This window comes from Pan troglodytes, chromosome 5 (assembly GCF_028858775.2).
Source record: "Pan troglodytes isolate AG18354 chromosome 5, NHGRI_mPanTro3-v2.0_pri, whole genome shotgun sequence".
Classification (NCBI taxonomy): domain Eukaryota; kingdom Metazoa; phylum Chordata; class Mammalia; order Primates; family Hominidae; genus Pan; species Pan troglodytes.
This window is the reverse complement of record NC_072403.2, coordinates 12,573,116-12,596,323: the sequence shown is the minus strand read 5'-3', so window position 1 is coordinate 12,596,323 and position 23,208 is coordinate 12,573,116. Positions and strand designations below refer to the sequence as shown.

The 23,208-nt window shown below is 42.9% G+C and overlaps 1 protein-coding gene across 2 annotated transcripts in view; it reads right to left on the bottom strand.

Moving 5' to 3' along the window:
- Positions 1-23,208, bottom strand: part of LY86 (lymphocyte antigen 86) — a 69,368-nt gene that overhangs the window by 17,622 nt on the left and 28,538 nt on the right. For both annotated transcript variants that reach the window (XM_063812068.1, XM_016954862.4), the window contains 2 exons: positions 13,231-13,317; positions 11,821-11,949 (listed from right to left, as the gene is read on the bottom strand). In XM_063812068.1, the coding sequence (XP_063668138.1) occupies positions 11,821-11,949; positions 13,231-13,317 (216 nt within the window). The remainder of the gene's footprint in view (positions 1-11,820; positions 11,950-13,230; positions 13,318-23,208) is intronic.

Genomic DNA, 23,208 nt, shown 5'->3' with positions numbered 1-23,208 from the left:
AATGAGATATTTACATTATTTTTTTCATACTTTGTACCAAGTCTTCAAAATCCGGTGTGTATTCTGTACATTTCACTTTGGACTGGCCATGCTCCTAGTACTTAATGGCTGCAGGGGCCAGTAGCTACTGTCTGGATGGTGCCGACTATTTAGTTGTTGCTGAGGAAGCGGGGCCTAGCAGGGAAAATGACTTTTTCAGTGGCATTCTGTCTGCAAGCCCTGTTTGTCTGCTGTCCAGTTTCCCCCTCTGAGAGATACATAACTTCCAGCAGCAAAGCAAAAAGAATTTAAGTTTTTTTGTTCCACCTACCAACCAATTCCTAAATTTTGTGGACAAATACTTTATATGACATTCAAAATACGACTTATAAATTGGTGGGCTGATTAGATTCCTAGAAATGGAAATGAAGTAGATGATGATGGAAGCAAAAAGAAGAAATTGACTTGATCCTCAGAAACCTGGGCAACGCTGGGAAAGAGTAATGCGACTGGAAAGCTAAACAAACAGACATCACAGAGGGCTGCGTTTCTCACACTGGGGGGCTCCGGGCTCACACACATCAGGGCTCTCGGGATGTTTAGTTTCTTAAAATGCAAATACCAGCAGCTCTGGGATCCAATTGGGTGATGTCGGGGAGTCGTGAGTTGGCCTTCTTAATTAGCTTCCTAAACGATTATTACATCAACGTATGTCACTGAGCTGGATTTATGAAATTCCATAACGGTCAAGGATTTGTAAAGAATTTTGTCTTAGAAAATTAAAAGTGTTTCTGGTCCTAGGTCATCCTTAGTCATAGTATGCTGGGCTCAAGGAACATAAAGAATTGACTGATGTCAAAGTACAGTTGCAGCATGGTTGGCTCATTTACAAACATGCTTGCATTTGAGGATGGGGAGAAAGCACCCAGGGCTCTAGAATTCCTTAAAAAACAGTATGTGGCCAGGTGCGGTGGCTCACGCCTGTAATCCCAGCACTTTGGGAGGCCAAGGCGGGCTGATCACGAGGTCAGGAGATCGAGACCATCCTGGCTAACAAGGTGAAACCCTGTCTCTACTAAAAATACAAAAATTAGCCGAGCGTGATGGCGGGCGCCTCTAGTCCCAGCTCCTCGGGAGGCTAAGGCAGGAGAATGGCATGAACCTGGGAGGCGGAGCTTGCAGTAAGCCGAGATCACATCACACTGCACTCCAGCCTGGGCGACAGAGCAAGACTCCGTCTCATTAAAAAAAAAAAAAACAAAACCAATATGCTTCCTTTCATTCCATTTAGCAAGAAAAAGTGCTCTTTTGCTTAGTCATTGCTTGTACCCTCTAGAGGGTGGCTACTGCTTTTAGTTCTGTTTTTTTTTTTTTTTTTTTTTTTGCAGTTCGAGGGTAGGAGTTCTGCTAATGCAATAAGTAAACCATTGTTTTTGGTGATTCTGCATGAATTTGCTGCAGCAGCAGCTGCCTGGTATTTACAAGCAGGAAATCTACCATTGAAGTCTGGAGACAAGGAATAATACATGAAAAGAAGAAAGGAATGAAGGGGAGATGATGGTGCTTCAAATTTCCAATTCCATGAGAGATGCAAATGACACTCTCTCCCCACAGGGACAAGAGGGCCAGGGAAACTTCGCCTTGTTCAACCATCAGAAAATATGCAGGCTTAGACCAAAGGCATCTTCCTGCTACCTGTAAGGAAAAGGTCTTAAACTTCTAAGCCTCAATGACTCCACTGCCTCTTCATGGGCCTTGTTAAAATGCAGACTTCCAGTCTGAGACGGATGATGACTTGAGGGGCTCAGAGCCCTTGCTTGAGAAACCTGTCATCAGCTGCACAAAGTTGCTGCCATGGATCACTTATTGAATGCTTGCTGTGTGCAGAACGCCATTTTATGGGCTATATGTGTATTATCCCATTTTATCCTTATGACTATCCCATGAGGTCACTTGTATTTTCTATATTGTACAGATGAGGAAACTGAGGCTCAGAGAGATTAAGTTACTTGTCTGAGGTCACATAAATGGTAAGTGGCAGTAGAGATTCAGCTCTATGTAGGTCTGGCTTCAAATCTTGTGCATAACCACCAGGCTAGAGGTTCTCAAAGTGTGGTCCCTGGGCCAGCATCATCAACCTCACTGGGGCACTTGTAAGAAATGCTAATTCTCAGACTCCCCACCTGATGTACGAAACTGGAAACCCTGGGGCTAGGTCCAGCAACTGTGGTTGAACTTGGGCTCCGGGTGATGCTGATGCCTGCTCAAGGTTGAGAACCACTGGACTGGGCTAAGGTCTCTGCTCTCCAGCGGCAGCACTGCAGTCTGATGAGTCAGGGGACAGGAAATGCTTCCATAATAATATTGGTTTTGGTAACATGCTGCCTGCAGCTACAAAATGACAGTGGGGATAATAATGGCAGGCGAAATAGTGCAATTTTCCAGGTCACAGAAAGCTAGCACTCCCTCCATGGCTCTACAGATCCATCCACGAGAAGAGGAGCCAAGGCACATGAGTTCCCATCTCAGCCACTTTGTCACTGGGGATACTGGCAGCAGTTGAAGGGCAGGACCAGAAGCTAGGATTGGGGGAGGTTGGGAATGAAGTGCGGGGATGGAAAGCCTGCAGCTTTTGAAGGAGCAGGAAGTCTAAAATGGCCCAGAAATCAAAGGTGAGCAAACAAGTATAACATAGGTGATACCCTAGAAAACATGTACAGTAGACAATAGTCCCCCTTATCTGCAGTTTCACTTTCTGCAGTCTCAATTACCTGTGGTCAACTGTGGCCTGAAAATGTTACGGTATTTTGAGAGAGAGAGAGAAAGGGAGAGAGAGAGTGAGAGAGAAAGACAGAGAGGAAGAGAAAGAGGGACCATACTCACATATTTTTTATTACAGTAAATTGTTATAATTGTTCGATTTTATTAGTTGTTATTGTTAATTTCTAACTATGGCTAATTTATAAATTGAATTTTATCATAGGTATATGTATATATGGGGAAAATAGTAAATATAAAATTTGTTACTATTCATGGCTTTAGGCATGCACTAGGGGTCTTGGAACATGTCCCTATCAGGTAAGAGGAGACTACTGTATTTTTAAATTTAGGCTTCTGTTAAGCTGCTTATTCCCCTTCTGTTATAGCCTAAATCAATGCCTGAATTCCTGGGGCTTGCATTTGTTAATGTATGTGCAGTGAACATGAAACAACTGAATCATGAAGCCCATGGTAGTGGGGCCATGGCTGGGAGCATGCTTTAGAGAGGTTGTCAGGTCATCAGCATAGATTAATTTCTTCAAGTAGCACCTGCTGGGAAGGTGGTTTAGCCCTGTCTTCTACTCCAGCAGCGCAGGGGGTAAGGCATTTTGCAGAAAGCATTTGTGGATTTTTTCCAAATCTAGGCAGTAAACAGATTGCATTCCCAGCACTCCCCCAAAATTCCCTTCATTTCCTAGATCTGTGGAAAGGAGCACATTGAAACAGAAATAGAGGAGGCCATAGAAATCTAACTGATGGGATCTGACTGCTGATCTAGATATTATTGTTAAGACAGAATTTTGAATTGATGCAGACATTGAGATTGAGAAGGCTCTGCAATGAATGATACTGGGAGGATCACAGGTCCTAGTGTTCAGCATGAACCAGGACCAGAAGAGAAACATCTAATTAAGAAACGTAATGAAAAGGAAGGGAAGATGGGTAACCACAAGCACCCACCATGGTTACACCTTTGACTTATTTGTATGTGTAAAATCAGTGAGCATTATAACAGAATCTCTTGGATGCTGTCACAAAAATATCTGCCTTATGGGCAATATTATGCCAGACTTTAAATACAGTTCTCAGGGGATCTACTGTGTTTTATATTGAAATTCATCTCATTATAATGTATTTCTCACTTCGGTCAAACAGTAGGAAAGTTCAGATTTACACAAAAGATAAACCAGGGACCAGTTATTTTCTCAACTAGAGGATTCTTCAGATTGCAAAAGGTGTCATCATATTTCTTTTAATTGCAAACTTTAAATATTAATGCATTTAAAATCAAGTTTAAACCTAATTATTTTCTCTAGCTTGCATATTGCACACAGGGAGGTATGTTTATCTGTTGAATGTGTTTCATAATGGATTTTGCTCATACTGAGAAGTGGCTTGTGCAGGCATGGATGCGCCATGAATCAGCAGTTCTTGTGGGCGCCATTATCTTCTGCACCTCTCTCGGATCCTGACATGAATAAGGCATCATTAAGTCCTCTCAGGTTTTCATTGGTTGAATTACATCAATCACAGCTTTCAAGGTCTCAAAGAAGATTCCTTGACCTACAGATACTCTAATTCATAATCATATACACTCCGTGTATACACACATGCACACACACACACACAATTTATTTAACTCGCTTAAGCCTTTAATTTCAGTTGATTTTGGCAGTAGGTTGTGTACAATTGATATCTGCAAGTCAGTCTGTGAATCAATACACAAATTATTTTTGAAAGAGTATTACTCACTTGGTGTTATGGAACCAACGCCACTTTGCCTAGGTTGATCTACCCTGGTCAGAACTCATAGAGGTTTGGCCAGAACCAGGTTTGACAGTTGACATGTCTCTTATTATCAAGTGTGAAAATCATGTGTTCCTTGGACACATTGTGGCAAACAACACACACTGGGGTCTGTTGGAGGGTGGGGGCTGGGAGGAGGGAGAGCATCGGAAAAATAGCTAATAGACGTTGGGCTTAATACTTAGGTGTTATCATGGGATGGTATCACAGATCATCATGGGATGATCTGTGCAGTTATTCACCATGGCACACGTTTAACTATGTAACAAACCTGCACATCCTGCACATGCACCCCTGAACTTAAAATAGAAGTTGGAAATAATATAAAACAATTTTTAAAAAGAAAGAAAATCATGTGTTCATTCTATTTACTTTATGGCTTTAATCTGAGTCTCTACCCAAATCGCCAGGTTCACTTCCAGTTGAGAACCTCACGTCTCCACGGCCCTACACAATATATTCTTGACAGTCCAAACATGAGCCACCTTTAAGTCATTTCTCTCCACTTTTTAATTGGGTAGAGCTTGTGGAGCAAGAACGAAGTGTTGCTTCTACTTCCCAGGGTGATACCTGAGTTTCAGGCTCCACAGTACATCTTACAACCAAATTTTGGCTCTATTTAACTTATTTCACTTTCATCTTCCTGACGTGGAATATTCTAGGAAACTGCTTGAACAAAATGAACCTCATTGAGAGTGGACATCAAGATGTGTTGAACGCTTGATAAATCAGAGACTGAAAGAGACTGGAGTGAACTTGACTCCATTCCAAGCTAGACAGGGCTGTGGGTGTCTCATGTGTGGTGCTGGTGAGTGCTGACAAACCCAGACTTTGGGAAAAGTCTTTATGTCAGACTATTGTGGGCTAGGGTGACAGATCACACTTTGATAGATGTCAGGTTCCCTTGAAGGGAGTAGACATTCCTAAGATTATGCATTCTGGATGGAAGTCAAGCCAGTGGTAGAAAATAAAAATTTTAGAGGCTGACCTTAGATCAAAGGAAGAAGACAAAACAGAACAGAACAACATAGCCATGAAAGACTTGTTCAGTTACTGGTCAGGAAATTCTGGGATCCTGAGCAGGTTGGCAGTGTGAGATGTTATGGACTGGCTGCTCCTCTGGCTCTATGGTGAACCAGTTTGAGTCCTCTGGCCTGTTTCTATGACAGACCCGCCAGAGTTTATCAATCAGCCCTGCAGTTTTCACAAAATGCTCCAACCCTCTGCCTCAAGGTCCCTCGGGTAGGGGAGGAAGCCCAGGGACTCAGTGCTGTGATTTCTAACGTGTCAGACACATCACATATCTTATTTAGTCTCCACTCTTACCCAATAATGAATTATGGCCACTCTCATTTGATAGATGCAGTAATTGAGAAATAGAGAAATGAAATGGCCCTCCAGACTGTCCATGGCAGCTGTGGGGAGGGAAGGAGGCCTCCAGGCCCGCTCTCTGGCTTTTTCCTAAGGTGCTCTTCCTCCTGCCAGCTGCCACTCTGACCAGTCTTTCTGTTAAGTCCCTTTTTCCCCAAATCTAATTTGTTGGCACAGGCCTTATAAAGCAGAGTCAAAGCACAGGTGTGGCATTGTCCTTGGTGTCCTGGATCTGAATTTATGCTGCAGCTCAGGTCAAGTGTCCACCTGGTGACAGCCCCCGCATACCTGTGCTCAGTAACTCTGGCTAAGAGCCCTGGATTCTGACTTACCTTCTAGCAGTGGTTCACAAAAGTTAACATGCCACAGAACCACTTAGAGCAGGATTGATCAGTCAAAAGCAGAATAATACTTCACCACATGTAAGAATTAAATGAAATTTAAATTTCAGTGTCCATAAATTAAACAAAGCCAAATCAATTATAAAATACATGCAGCAGATATAGACATACCTCACTTCGTGTAATCCGGGCACACAGCCATGTCCACTCATTTTCATATTATCTCTGCAAGGGCAGAGTTGAGCAATTGCCACAGAGACCATATGGTCTGCAAAACCTAAAATGTTTACTATCCTTCCCTTTCCAGAAGAAAGTTTGCCAACACATGGCCCAAAGGGCTTGTTAAAATACAGATCACTAAGCTCCAACCCCAGAGCTTCTGATTCAGTAAGTCTGGGTAGGGACCAAGAATCTGCCATTTCTAATAATTTCCTAGATGATGCTGATGTTGCTGGTCTGAGGACCACACTTTGAGAACCACTGCCTTATAATAATGGCTGGTTATGCCCAAAGATGATCCTTTGATTTCTATAATTTTGTTATGCCCTTTAAATCTTTTTCCTGTCTTAGTGGAGGGCTGAAATGAGTTTACTTCTTCTCTAGCAAAGCTTTCTTTATGTTTACAGAAGATATACTGCAGAGGAGTTTGGAGCTGGACAGAAACCCAGTTCCACCCCCCGCTGGCTTTGTGACCTTGGGTAAGTTAGACTCAATTTCCTCATCTGATAAGATGAGGGTGTATATAGGAAAAAACAGTTTTTTCCTCCCATATTCTCAACACAGAGCACTTCTGGTCACCACCTGGCTTGGCTCTCACTCCTAGAGATTCTGATATCATTGGTCTGGGGTATGGCCTGGATGTTGGGAGCTTCAAAATTATAAAGGGAGATAATAATGCAGCACTGCCAGTAAAAATATTAAAGAGAGTCACACATATAATTTTATGTTTTCTAGGAGCCACATTTTAAAAGGTGAAATTAATTTTAATATAATATTAATATCATTGATAAATGATTAAAATAATATATTAATGATAAATTCTACTTAACTCAGTATATTCCAAATATTAACATTTCAACACATAACCAGTGGAACAATGATAGAGATATTTTACATTCTTTTTCTAAGACTAAAGCTTTGAAACTGAGTCTGTACTTTACACTTACAGCACATCTCTATTCAGACTGGCTACATTTCAGGGCTCAGTCGCGACCTGTGGCTTGTGGTCATTGCTTCAGAAAGCACAGGAGCAGTTAATGTGCGACCAAGATGGAGACCTACTGGGGTAACGGCGCGCTTGGTGTTTGCAGACCAGACCAAAGCTCCCGGATCACACAGGGGTTCTATCGGCATTGTTGTTCTTGAGGATTGAGGGAGTTGGCTGCAGCTTCCCTCCTTTGGGCTAGGAATTAGGTGTGGTCATTAAGGACATTCAGTGAAGCTCAATTTAGTCTTAAAAGTGGATGTGTAGCTTATGGAACCTGTTTGAAAGCATGGCAATCAACTAAAGCAAATACATCTGAATGACTCGATACTATCAGAGGAGACAGAAGGACCAAGGCAGCTTTAACAGAGAAGAAAGTAAAACAGTGGCCAATGTTGTCTCCTTCTCAGTGAGCCCACAGCCTGAGTAAATGGGGCTGTGGGTATCCCAGGCAAGAGGATGGCTGTTAGATCATCCCTTGATATTCTACGCAACTCTTTGATTCAGAACTTTCTATTCGAGTCCAAATATCGCTGGATATTACATAGGCTGTAATTATCTTTGAAAACTCTTAAATTTATTCCCAGGGGAAGAGAATTTATTCTCTCTATTCTTTCCTATAATGATAAAGTAACACTTAAAAGAGTAACCTTGCAAATTTATCATAAAAGCAAGCGAGATTTCCAAAAAAGACAAAAATAAAGATCTGCAGAGATAAGTACTCTTAGCACTAAAGTGTGTACTCTTTCAGAGTTTTTTTGTGTATACACTTACACACATTTTGTACAATAGGATTCAACAGTGACTACACTTTTATAGCATGCTTCTTTGTCACATAATATTCTTACAAATATATTTTCATGTAATTTAGTAATCTACAGCATCATTTTAAAATCACAGCATACTGTACCTTTGTTTGGCTGAATAATGACCTACTTAGTCAATGCCCTATCGTTGGCCATATATGCTATTTCCTCCACATTGTCAATCACAGCGTAAGTAGTCATACTGAAAGAGCATCAGCTGGTCTTTGAATCCAATGTGATGCTTGCCTTAAAGCTAGCTGAGGACAAGGCAGAGGGAAAGGAGGCAACATTTCAGTCTCACTAAGCCTGACCCATTTTGTGTTTTATTTGGCTTGGAGAAAAGCCAGCGAGATGCAGTTTGCAGAGGAATGCATAGTAATGCCATGGCAATGATACCAAACAGCTCAACCGCCAGTGACACCACAATGTGCCACCCACAGTGGACATTAAGTTTTCTCACCGCTCTGCTAAGAAGGACCTGCAAGCCCCAGAGCAAGCCTTTTTCTGTGTAACATGTCAACAGCAGCTTGTGCTTGGATTTGGATTGACTTTAGTTCTCCCTGGTGTTCTTTTTTCCCCTTCTGGTCTTACTATTAACCATTTCTTTGGAATAGAATCATTCCTGCAGTAGGTTTGTGGGTGGGTTAAAACAATTTAATTATCCAAAAAGCCTCTGACTTTAAAATTTTAGTTTCTCTGACTTACATAGTTTACATAATTATTTGTTCATGCAGCATTTGTATATCACTTTTCTGATCATTTTACACTATATGATATTTTACACTATATGAAGTTTTCCGGCAATTTCCCCAATGCCAGCTTCTCAGCTTGCCTATGCAGTCATCACTCCCATTGCAATAAAGCAGATAAATGCTGCAGAGCTGTCCAACATTCAAATAAGGCAAATGTCAGCCTTTTGAGCTGCTAAACTGAATTGAATACCTCAAACTGATTTAGGGAACCATCTCTCTTCTGTTTTATCAATCCTATTAAAACCATACGCAGGCAAAAATAGCAAGGTTTTCTTATACTTGAAGGACCAGGAAAATGTACTCTCTGCTAGGGTTTGATGCATGTTGTGTCTTTATGCCATGCATAAGCAGCCTTAAGTAGTCATTTTTAAGGTGAACTGGTAAAACTGTGTTCAATCCATCATATGTTCACAGGCAAATGCAATAAAACAAGTATCTATTGTGTCTTTACTTTGTGCCAGGTCTCTTTGCCATGTCAGCAGAGACAGATAGGAGCAAGAAATATGCCTTCCTTCAAGGAGTTTAAAGTTTAATTGGGAGGGACGCACACTAACCATAAAATTCAATTCCATCTGAGATAAGCACTACAGCAGAAGTAGGAACACGATGCTCCCAGAGCACCCAGAGGGAGCACTTCATCTGTTGGGGCTGGAGGAAGCTTCAGAGAGAGACAGAGAGAGAGACAGAGAGAGAAAGGGATACTTGAGCTAGGTCTGGATGAAAAGCAAATGGCAAGTGGGCCACACATGCTAAGGGGACCATCCAAATAATGTTGCACGTGTTAAAATGCAGCTCTGAAGAGAAAGTGGCAAAGGATCCCTTAAGGCTGATGCCGCAGGTATGTATAGGGGGGTGGAGCAAGATGTGGCTGAAGAAGGGAGGAAGGGAGGGAGGGATGGGGGAGAGAAGGGAGAGAAGGAAGAAGGGGAGGGAGGGAGGAAGGGGAGGGAAGAAGGAAGGGGAGGGAGGGAGGGAGGGAAGGAGAAAGGACTCACTGTGGTTGAGGAGCTCGGGGTTGGCCCAGCTGAGGGCAGGTGGAAAAAGTTAAATAGGGATGGACTAATGATGAGTTCACCATTCTGAGGAAATGCATGAACGTACTTGATTAATCAGAAATGTCTCCAGTAAGCTGAGAGAGGAAAACTGACTTATGATTTTAAGGTGGGTTAGCTAAGAAAAAAAAAAAAAGTCCCAATTTGAAACAAAGTCAGATCACTGGGCAGAAAGATTTCTGAAATGATAATTTTAAATAAATCCCTTGGCCAAAAGCAAGACTCACTCATTTGTTGTATTGTTTGTTCTTTTATTCATTCATTCATTAAAGCTAAGATTGGAGTCAGCCTGCCTGGGTTCAAGCCATGGATCCTTCAAGCTCTGTGACTTGGTGCAAGTTCCTAAACCCCTCTGTGCTTCAGTTACACATTTATGAAGTTGGAATATTAATGTAGTATTAACTTGTAAGGTTGGTGTGGGAAGTAAATGACTTATTGGGTCTAAAGCTCTTAGAACAGGGCCTGGTACGAATGCTCAATCGTGTTAGGCATTTTGCTCTGCGTGTGTCTGTATTCAGAGCTCTCTGTGTGTCAGCCACATTTGAAATACTGGGAATAAAAAGACAAAGGTGATATGACCCTACCCTCAAGCAGCTCGTGGTCCAATGTGGAAGATACACGGCAGTAAACCAGGACAGTCCAACATGGCAAACGCTAGGATACAGTGATGTGCCACACACTCGGGAGGGATGGCGAGGGTGGTGAGGCAGCCAGGCTGGTTCTGCCCTCTACAGATCCCAGCAAAGTTCCCCTGACTTCCATCTGGCCACTCCTCCCTTAAGTTCCTTGTTTTCTTTTGTCTGCATCCCTCACTGTAGAAAGGAGATTCCAATTTCTTCTAGATCTTTCATTTAAAAGGAGTAATTGCAGCATTTCACAAGGAATTTACTGTTTAAAATTCTAGCTCTCTTGAATGAGAAAATAGATAAAGGAGTATTTCTGAGATGTGGGGTGAGGGGTGTACTGGGGGTATGCCCTGCCTTGGCCAGTGGGAGTAGGAAGGAGACCCTGGGAGGGGAGAGCAGCTGGGAGAGAACCACTCCTGGGGAAGGACAGTCAGAGAATAGAGCCAGGTTTTAACCACACCGCGGAAGCATCTCAGGGCCTTGGTGAAGCTGTGGGTAAAGACAAGGAGGAAAGGAGAGGTGGGGACAGGTGGGGGAAGGTGACCTGCCCTTTCTTCAAGGCTGTATGGCAGGCGGTAGAGGGTTGGTGCACTGCAGAAAAGGTAGCTAATATAATGGGGTTTCCGTTTCTCTACTTCGAGTGTAACTCCCGGATGCCCTGCTAGTCAATGACCCACGTGGGAAAGGTGGTGACATATCATAAGCTTCATTTTTTTTTCGTTTTTGAAGTCCATTACTATATTAAGGACATCCTGCCACTAAGGAAGTTGTGGAGGGAAAACCTGGGAGCACTCTGAACCTCAGTGGATTTTTGGAACCTCTTGGCTCTTTCTGCTGCCAGCCCTTTTTTATAAGATGCTGCTACTCACAGTAACAATGTTCTGTTTTAAAGCATCTCATACGTGTCATTTCATTTTGATATTCACAACAGCCCTGTAAGGTAGGCCTATGGAATGGGCCTTATTGTTATTTTTCTGCAACACATGCTGATAAGTGAGGATAAGCTCGTCCAAAGGCGAGGGGCAGAGACAGAGCTCTGGTCTGGGTGTCCTGGCCTCAGATGCAAGTTCGAGTTTCTCTCTCTGCAGGCCCCTGCCAGCAGTGAGCAAGACAGATGGCTTACCTCCTTTCCTTCTTCCACAGAAAGAAAACTTGGGCAGAGCCGCCTCACAGATGGGATAGGAGAAATTCAAAACAGATGAGCCTTGAGACATGAGAGCTAGGTCAAGAAAAAGCTCTTTGATGTCCTCTCCTGGAGGAAAGAGAAGAACAGCTTTACTCTTACTGCGTGTTTCACTGTGTATCAGAGGCATTCACAGTATACAGCAGCATGAGCTAAAGAACCTTTTGTTTCCATTAATCTGCTCTGTGTGGGGAACAGTTTTCTTCTTTCCTTGGTAAAACAGCATTTAGGCAATGCTACAGGGGATTATGATGGGGCCCTGTGTATGAAAGGTGGCTGTTTCTCAAAATACCTGCTTGGAACAAGGTAGTTAATCAGCTGAGCTCCCCACCCTGATGCTATGGCCTTTTAATGTGATGTCTGCAGGTCTGGCTTCTGGAATTTCTCAGTTGCATAGTATCATTTGTTCCCCATGATGGCGGTGGGGTGTGGTCATGCCTACATACACCTGCTGCTGTTGCCAGGGAGGTATTGCAGCACAGGTGCACAGGAAGCTGCAGCGGGTTCCATGGTGGTGGCTTCCAATTCTCTCTTTTTCTCCATTCCTCCCTTTTATGTTCCACCCACTCTTCTATTTCTCTTTTCTCGCTTTTTCTCTCCCCATAACATTTCTCCAGCTGCTGCTAGAGTCCAGATACTGTGTAAGATTCTAGAAATACAAAGATGCGTGAGAGTTCTTGATTTCTATGAATGTTCCCTCCATTTCTCTGGAATGATTCCACATGCTAAGTTTATTAAACCTCTCTACTTTGATTTTGATATAACTGCTTTGGAAAAGGAGGTCGTCTAGTAGCTATAGAAAATATATTGACCAACTATAATTGCATGATCATATGAAAATTAAACAATCAGAAAGTGCTCTAGCTTACTGATTGGGGTAGGGGAGAAAATATTACATCTCCTCCTTGCCGATGTCAAGGTTTAAGAATTTGTATTAACTATTTGGGATACAAAATAACACAAATGACAAACCGTACCACTGGTAGTAGATTTATTTGTTGCTGAGATAACTAAAAAAGTTAGGAGATCCAGAGTAGACATTAATACTTAATCTCAAAATGTTTTCCTTTTTTTTTGCTGGGTATACTGATTCCAGGTGCTTATAGCATCCAAATGAGTGCCTAGAGTCTTTTTAATACAAAAGCACAGCTTTAAGTGAGAGTTCTACCCTACCTGGATATAACCCAGAGAGAGATTTGAAAATGAAGATATAAATAGAGTTAATTCCAGAGAGTGGTGAGAGAACAGTAGTTCAGCCAGTCATTACAGTTAACATAAGTCATTGGGTGTGTGGAGTTGGAAGAGGCTGTGCAATGTTTTATTTCATGCTAATCATTTTTTTTTACTTACTCAGAATAATTCCAAATCTAATGTTGATATTTGATTTTAATTGCTTGGAACACTTTTCAACAGAAAAGCCAAAATCTTGTAATGGATCTGCGAAGAAGAAAACAATAGATTAGTTGCGAGTACATCGTATATTTTGCAAACATATTCAAAATTTGCAACAATATTGTTTTCACATGAATTGCTACATTTATTCAAAAGCATATTGCCCAACACTTTTTAAAATAAGCCCATGATATTTTCATCAGCTCCTCTCTGTGTCTTCAAAGCCAACGTCATGTTCACTCTGACAACAGGGGGCCTCCATCCATGGAATAAACAGGGTCTTGCTAGTTGGGTTATATCTTTACTTGTTAACGTTTTTATCATAGAAAATGTTTATCATTGCCTGAATTGTTTCAGTTCCTTAACGTTTGGCCTTAAAATTGCTCATGCATTGCATAGAGGATTTAATAAAGTATCTATTATTATTATCAAAACAGAGGGAGATACAAAAGTTGGGAGAGCTTGAGTAGACATTAATACTTAGGCTCAAAATATTTTCTAAAAAGATTTTCAAAGTTAAGACCTGCCTTTCTAATTCCATTTTATCCCATCCCATCCCAACCCATCCCATCCCATCCCATCCCATCCCATCCCATCCCATCCCAACCCATCCCATCCCATCCCATCCCATCCCATCCCATCCCATCCCAACCCATCCCATCCCATCCCATCCCATCCCAATCCATCCCATCCCATCCCATCCCATCCCATCCCAACCCATCCCATCCCATCCCATCCCATCCCATCCCAACCCATCCCATCCCATCCCATCCCAACCCATCCCATCCCATCCCATCCCAACCCAACCCATCCCATCCCATCCCATCCCATCCCATCCCAACCCATCCCATCCCATCCCATCCCATCCCAACCCATCCCATCCCATCCCATCCCATCCCATCCCATCCCATCCCAACCCATCCCATCCCATCCCATCCCATCCCATCCCATCCCAACCCAACCCAACCCATCCCATCCCATCCCATCCCATCCCAACCCATCCCATCCCATCCCATCCCATCCCAACCCATCCCATCCCATCCCATCCCATCCCATCCCAACCCATCCCATCCCATCCCATCCCAATCCATCCCATCCCATCCCATCCCATCCCATCCCAACCCATCCCATCCCATCCCATCCCATCCCATCCCATCCCATCCCATTTAATGTAATGCTTCCTCCTCCAAATATGCCACTATGTACAAGGTATTGTGTTAGATATGATAGGGGCTATAAAGATAATATTTTATGCATACAACTTCTGCTCATTCACAAAGCTCCAATGGCTTATCTATGCCTCAGAATACAGTCCAGAAATGAGCGACTGGCTCCAACTTCCATCCTCCACATCACAAATCCATCCTTCATTCCTTGAGGCCAGAGTGGCAACCTACACACCAGCACATTCCCACCATGTTTGATTTGCTTGTGTGCTTTCTCCCATTTGCAATGGTCTTAGTCTTTTTGGCCATTATCTAAATCCTCAGTTCTTGCTCATTCCCATCTTCTTTGTGAAGGCTTCCCTGCCCCCATATATTCTCTTGCTTCCTTGAACTCTTAAAACAGCGATGTCTGGCATTCTTGGTGAAGTGTACAAACATGTATCACTCTGCACTTTGCTACGTGGCTTATCCTGCAACACTGAATCTAAACATGAGATTTCTTAAAGGCCAGAGCTGGTTTCTTGTTTTGTTTTGTTTGTTTTGCTTTCCATTTCCTTTTCCTTTATGTTTCCCACTGGACTGGAGATAGGAGAGCTATTTTTAACAGAGGGTTTACCTTGTACTAATAGCTGAGGCTTGTACTTTAGGAGTGTTTTCCATTTAATTCTCTAGGTTCCGCAACACCTAGCAGAGAGCCTCACAGCCTCACGGTCTGATCCACAGTAAGCACTCCATAAATGTACATGTTGAGTGAATGGATGGGCCATATATTGGGGCTGTTTCTCAGCTCCAAATCCAGCCCTCTTTCCTCTGCTTTTTCACTGGGCTCTCGGTAATCATGTTTCTCCTTCACTGTCTGCCAGTCAAGGTAGCAGAGAGATGGAGGCTGGAGTCAAAGAAGGGACTTGCTCCTTTGTGAGTACTTGCTGGGAGTGTCACTGGTGATGGCCCATCATGTTGGCAGTGGCAGTTGGTTCCAGTTTCCAGCTCTCTTTTGCACCTTCCCAGCTTCAGCTGAGACTCAGCTCTGTGGGGCCCTAAGCTACTGCAGTAACAGCACATCAGAAGCTGTCACCCCTTCCTTAGCAGCCTGTGTCTCAGCTCCACAGGGTCCTTCTGTCAAGCATCCAGTTTCTAATCCCCACAACCTCTGCCTTTTGCTCTCCCAGCCCTCAGGGGTCCTTTCTTTGCTCTTTTGGTTCTCCAGCAACTGGTTCTCTAACCAACTTCCTATATCAAATTCTCTCTGTTAAAATAATTGATATGGTCTTCGTTTTCCTGACAGCACCCAGACCTGCAGAATAAACAATAATCTGAAGAGATAGGTATGATTTACCTCATTTTACTGTTATGAAAATATAGACTCGGAGATGTTGTATTAACTTATCTAGATCCCCACACTAGAAAGTGTCAGAGTCAAGATTCAAAGCCAGAGTTAAAAACAAACAAACAAACAAATTGCTTCCTGGTATTGTGCAGTGAAACTCACAAAATAGAACCTCAACTACATATGTTACTTATTTGATTTGTAAGATTGCCCAGAATATTTTGTGTGCAGGCATATGGCATCTGGTAGTTCTGTTTCATAACTGATTTCCATTTCAGCTTAGCTATGAGCTCACATTTGCCAATGATAGTGTTCCAGACAGTTTTATCATCCACATTGCTGACCTGGAAGATGCATCATTGTCTATGATATCTGCAATGGAAATGATCACTAGGCAATTTCAGCCTTGCAAATCTAACGTAAGTACACTTTTGTTTGATCAAAACCCCTTTGGTCCAGTCACTAATTTTCCTAAGGGTGGGAAAGAGCCCTTTTGTCTTATGCTCATTGGACTCCTTCCTAAGTATCTCTGTGCTGTCCCAGGGTTTCTTTCAGCCTGGAAAATAGGAGCAGGGGGTTGGAGACGATAGTTCCTGCTACATCCTTGGCACTCAGTATTGAAAAAGACAGAAGCCAATGAACAGATGCTTAGGAAGGTGCATCCTCAAAATTGTGGATAAATTTAAGTTGCTATCCAGGCAAAATAAAAGAGGCTAAGTACGTATTGTGTTGTTGATTAGCAGCTATAGAATTACACTGTATGTTTATCAATATTTTAAAGGTATAGATAGAAAGAATCAACTAAGGGCGGGAGAAGGAAGTAAAGCATTTTCTTGGTACTAGAAACACATTGTTGTTAGGAAAATAATCTCAATAAAGAACAAAGTCACAAAGAAAGCTGTAGGCTGCATCCCTCTGAGGATATGTATATAAAAGCAGAAAGACAGATTGCTTAAAAAGCGCTTAAGGGTTTGGTGAGCTTTCCTAGCAGTTATTTCAAATTTATATGCAAGAGTGATATCTTTGAGTGTAAACATGCAGTTTGTGGTCCTCTTGGGGAAAGTGACATTGGTTCTTCCTCCTCCCCCAACCCCACCCTCTCAAACTCATATCCTTCTCTGTATTTATTTGCATTTCCACTCAGGCACTTTGCATGTTTTATGTTACATTATATTTGTTTGTATACCTCTGTCATTCCTCCACTAGATACTGCAAAGCTAACTCCCCAGTGCCAGGGCTATACATTATGTCTTAATATCATACTAAATCTCCAGTGATTGTTTGCTGGATGAATAGTAGTGGTTATTTGTAGTAAATTTGCTGAGAACCTTAAAGCAGGATTCCTCAATGTCATCACTATTGACATTTTGTTTTGGATATCCTTTGTGGCGGGTGCTGTTCTGCACATCGTAGGATGTCTAGAAGCATCCCTGGTCTCTACCCACCAGATGCCAGTAGCACCCCCATACCCTCTAGTTGTGAAACCAAAAATATCTCTAGACATTACCAAAGTATCCATGAGGGACAAACTCACCCCTGGTGGCGATCACTGCTTTAAATAATCACTGTATCAATTTCCAGGCTTTACCTATCCTGCAAATGCCTCAGAATCACCTACCAATATAAAAGATGGTAGGTTGCATTTTAAAGTAGTTCTCCTTCTACAGTATGAACAGTGACGGACAGGCTGAGAGCGGAGAGACTTTCCCTTGGACCCCTGCCTCAGTAACTTTTAATACATGTAAGACGGATCATCTGACTTTGGACTTTCTGAAACAATAACATCGGAAAGTTAATCAGAGTTGGCGTTCTGGGAATTCAAGGGCAGAGATAAGTGTTTCCTCCAGATACTTCACTGTATTTCAGCAAATGAGCTGAGGAAAGAAGTCAAAACTTCATCACGAAATAGAAGACTGTTCATTTTCAATATTTCTTCCTTGGCCTCTATGTGGCACTCCCTTGCTGTCTGTTCTGTTGACTTCTATGGCTTCCACCCAAGGGAGGACAGCATTATAGTGGGTGAATCCAGCACACCCCAAACTGCCCCTGCTCCCCTCTCCCCCGGGCATGTGGGCCCTCGAAGGCAGGCTTCTCCAAACCAGCAGCATGTGAACCCTGCCAGAGGTGAGGAAGAGCTCTAGGAAAGCAGCCAGCAGCATCTGTTTTGCATACAAAGGGCAGCAACAATCAAATCTCTTCTAGAAAAGTTTTCTTGGACATTCATGGAGTAAAATAGAGTTGGATAAACAAGCCAGGTTTAGAGTGAGCAGCGTTTGAACAAATATCAGCTCCAAAGGTATTTTTGTGCCTTCCACCCTCCATTAGTGGCCTAGGCTGGGCTAGACCTGGGCAGCTGTCGAGGGGAAGACAACCTTGTCAGAATGGCTTCTATTAACAGCTAGCAGTGAGCTTTCAACTGGAATCAGTAGGAAGAAGACAAAATCCAATGACACAGACTCTAGAAGTGAAATTCCTCAGCAGAGGATGGTGGGGGCCTGGGTGCACTCCACTGGACCAATTCTTGATTTGACTTCAGGCAGCCGGAAAGCTTGGATGTATGTCCCTAAGTCCTGGAGGCCATGGATGTAGCTCCGCCCCCTGTGGCCTCTGCGTTGCTGGCTGGTTAGTTTGAGGCATAGAGGAGGGCCCAACTCTTACACAGCTAGTCCCATTTTCCATATTCTAGCTCTACTTGAGGTTTTTCTTTAGCTTTATATTTTGAAATAATTATATTTTCACAGGAAGTTGCAAAAAGATACAGAGAGGTCTCATATGTCTTTCCCCATCATCCCCCATGGTAAGATCTTACATGGAGGACAATACCAAAACTGGGACATTGACATTGATACAATCCACAAAGTTTATTCAGATGTCACCAGTTTAACAATCATTCGTGTGTGTGTGTGTACAAGCGCATGTATGTGCCTGTTTTTTACATTTCTATTGCTTGGGTTTAAAATGGTTAGAAATTGGTCTTCCTCCTCTCAGGGAAGGGTAGAATTCTTACAGCAGAGTCGCTGTGAAAAGGAGCTGACCCCCCTCCAATCTCACTTCCACCAGCCTTCCACATACTCATGGCCAAGTGCAACCCCAAGATTGCAATGTCCTTCCTGCTTTGTAAAGGTAGTCTTTCTCCCCCTCCCTTTCTCCTGGCTCTCCTCTTCTCTCTTCCTGTCTCTCATTCTTTCCCTCTCTCCCTGTCTCCCTCCCTTTCTCTCTCTCTGTTTCTCTTTTTCTTCTCATACCAGTACTTAGATCTGGCTACCATCCTGAGATTAAGAACACTGACTTTTCTTCAAACACATCTTAACATTCATGGCTCATTCCCTGTGGCCCACATTACTCTAAGAGCTGGTATTGCTTCCTGCATGTGCTGTTGGCAGAACACAGGCTGGCCCCAGGAGGATGTTAGGTATTACAAGCATGCTTCCAATAGAGGCACGACCTGCAGAGGAGAAAGGGCGTAGAGGGCGCAGGAGACCTTACCAGCCACAGGCAGCTTAGCTGCACTGGCAAGACTGCCTCTAGCAAACAGTTTATGGAGGGAAGGAAAAATTGGGTTAACAGAATGTGAATAAAGCTGGTCTGCTTCTGACTGCTCAATAAAACAGTACTGGATGGTTGTTTAATAATGGGGGGTGTGTTAGGGTTCTCTAGAGAAACAGAACCACTTGGCACTGGAGACAGAGTGTCTGAGTGTGGTTGAACTGCTAGTCCCGGGCCAAATAGTAGCAGATATTCCTCTGCATCTTTCAGAATTCTTTCCCAAATGTAACAAAATAACAAACAGACCTTGCTTTTGATTTCTTCTTTTAGGTTGGCTGATGGCCAATTCTGCCAGCTTGTGTTCTATTTATCAAACAGATCTAGTTGGGCATGGAACTAGAAGTCTGTCTTCTTTCATGGCTGTACTTTTACTGGAGTGTCTTAATTTTCTTGGCGAATTCATAGGATGATGTTCAAGGGTCACCGTAGACCTTTACAGGAGGATGATGCATAAGGCTTCAGTAAAATCGCATTGCTGGAAATCCATTACCAGCACAATGCAAAATTAACTTTCTTCTTTTCTGTCCTTAATGCCACTGTGTTCCCTCCTCCTCCTCCCCTCATACTCCCTCCCCACCTTTGTGGAAAAAGAAATAACTTACAATGTGGTAAATGTATTCTAGCTGTGGTTTTCTATTATGTCCTGATCTCTTCTTTTTTCTACCTGTCAAATCTTATTACTGTAGCACAGCAAGGCTCCCCAATGGGTCATTATTTCAAATAATAATAGTTCCACTCCCATTTGACTCTTTTATGCCAGCATTTCCTCGAGAATTGACTCGCACATTCAAGTCATACGTATGAACTGGCTTCCTGTTTCTTCATCTCAGATATGTAAACGGTGTGTTCAAAATACTTAAACACGTTTCTTGCTATCAAATGCAACAAAAATAAAATGAACACCATCATAATGGAATATCGACTATTTGTGATATGAGATGGTAAAATCTGCAACATCCTGCTGGCTGCCTGGCAACCTTGGTGAATATGTTTTTGAGTGACAAGGTATGTTTGGGCTGCTAAACTCAAAATTCTGGATCCCTAGCTTGTCTGCTTTTAATTGCAAAAAAAAAAATTGAATTCATAATAAGCCTTTTTATTGACAGAAAAGGAGTAGGAATCTTGCCTGGCCCCTCTGGCCTCTTAAGTTCCACTTTCTCAGAATAACCTAAGTTTGGCTTCTATCAGCATAGGAGGAGATGGCTTTTCTATCATGATATAAACATGAGAGACCATAACAGATGAGTGGCAATGAAGACACTCTTCTGCCCAAAATATCTTGCCAAATGTCTTGAGGAAAATAATGACCTAATTGAGGCAGTTTTGTCTGATCTTTGCATCTTAGGAGTAGATCAACAATGCGCTGGCCAGGTGCGGTGGCTCAGGCCTGTAATCCCAGCACTTTGGGAGGCCGAGGCAGATGGATCACCTGAGGTGAGGAGTTCAAGACCAGCCTGGCCAACATGGTGAAACCCCATCTCTATTAAAAACACGAAAATTAGTCGGGTGTGGTGGCGGGTGCCTGTAGTCCCAGCTATTCAGAAGGCTGAGGCAGGAGAATCGCTTGAACCCAGGAGGCGGAGGTTGCAGTGTGCTGAGATCGCGCCACTGCACTCCAACCCGAGCGACAGAGTGAGACACTGTCTCAAGAAAACAAACAAACAAACAAAAAACAAAACAAAACAAAAAAACCAAATGCACTAAGTGCAAGATTTTATTGTGTGTTACCAAGAGGGTGCCATGGCGCCACATAGCATAGGATCCTAACATGAAGGTGAGAGGAAACTGGAACCTGTCTTATGGGTGAGAGACAGTGCATCTTAGTGGCTGGAGGATGCAATAGGAAGAGCAACTTGGCTCATCATTCATTACCCTGTGATAGGAAGGGGATTAGGTCTTGGGGACAGACAAATCAGAAATGCTTCTGGTATCATCGTATGTATAATACTTCATCATCTGATTATGATAACACACTACTGAATAATAAACTCAACAAAAGATGCATGCATACTTCATATATACTCTAAATCTCTCATTTGTAGTCAACACATTATAGTCTCATTATCATCAACATTTTATAGTCTTCTGTAGACAAGGCATGTTTCCCACGGATTCACTTTATACTACCTTGCCTGGCCCCTCTTCATTTTAAACACCATCTTAATAACAGTGTCACTCTTCTTTCTTACAATATGTTTCTTAACTGTCTAATATGTGCTGGACACTGTGCTAGCCGTGGTGGAACTGAGGTGGAAAAGGAGCATTTTGACCAGGCCAGTTCACCCAAAGCCCTACTATTGGTTAAGTAGCGACCAGATTACTAGGGCTTCCTCAAGTCTAGAAGCATCAGGGGAACTTGCCTCTTTGGCTTGGTGTTGGTAATTGTTCAACTTTCTGTTACTAATTTGGAGTCAGTCCATGTGGGATAGAAAAGCGGATAAATGCTAGTCTGCTCTCTTTTTACAATGGAAGATTGGACGTTAGCACATGCTTCTCCACTGCCAATGTGGATTTCACCACTCCTTCTAAGGGAGAGCCTGGCTTAGGGACAGCGGGAACCATGACATTGGTGACACTCACACAACCAGGATATACCTGTTGTATTTCATGTCTGCGGTTCTTACACATTTGTCTGTCTCTTGACAGGGGACAGAAACAGGGCCAGATGCACAGGGTGGTTTACGTGACTGCACATTTGCAAAGATGATCTCTGGGACTTTTCTTGACATGCCGCAAATGCTGAAAAGGAATTCCCTTCTGCTTCTAGAAGTCATGAACTAGATATGATTTAAAAGAAAAAGCTAAGGTGTTTGTTGTCCTTGGCATCTGATGTTGTGGAATATGATGGATGGGTGAGCAGGAACTGACAAACTGGCTGGGAGGTAACAGCTGAGGCCAGCCTGGTCTTTGCTCATTGATGGTGCTGGATTTGAACCAAACATACAAGGAGGTCCTCAAATGTAATTTGAATTGTTGACTCTCTCATTAGTCTTGAGAGTGGCCAGAGCATGGGGTGTTAGTAACATCCCTGTTTGCTAAGGAAGAGACTGAGATTTCAGGCAGGGAAGTGACTTCCTCACATCTCCAGACTCAGCCTCCAGGGCCCTCAGCACTGCACCCTGGTTGCTGTGCGGGTCTCACCCTGCAGTACGTGAGCGAGGCAGACAGAAGACAGAAGCGGAACTTTAGATGGAGGCAAAACGAGTCCAGATATGTGTGCCGGGACCTGGTCCCCCTAGGATTCAAGTTGCTTACAGAGAGGGACGAGACCCAACAAGCTTCCCAATTTTGATAAAATTCTTCACTGAGATTGTGCAGGTCACTGTCACTCTGCGAAGGTGCTGCTTTTCTCAACCCAAAGGAAACTGGGATAGAGGAAAATGCACTGAAGTGTTTTATTAGGAATTAAGAAAAATAATGCATATAAAGCATCTTGGCCAGTGCTAGGCACATAATAGATAGTTAATAATCGGGCAAAAGGAGAATGGAGTCTATTAGAAAGAAGATATTACAATATTGACTATTCTCATTACAGTTGCAGAAAATGAAACCAACTTCTTTTTAATATTTTTCTTTTTAATGTAAGAACACCCTAGGTTTAAAATAATTTAGTTAAGTTCATACATCTTTTTTGTATTATTATTTTTTGAGATAGGGTCTGGTTCTGCTGCCCAGGCTGGTATCAAACTCCTGGATTCAAGCGATCCTCCTACCTCAGCCTCCCAAACTGCTAGGACTACAGATGTGGTCCACTGTGCCTGCGCCCAGCTTTTTTTTATTTTTATTTTTTTGAGACAACATCTCACTGTCACCCAGGCTGGAGTGCAATGGCACAATCTTGGCTCACTGCAACCTCCACCTCCCAGGCTCAAGGGATTCTCATGCCTCAGCCTCTCC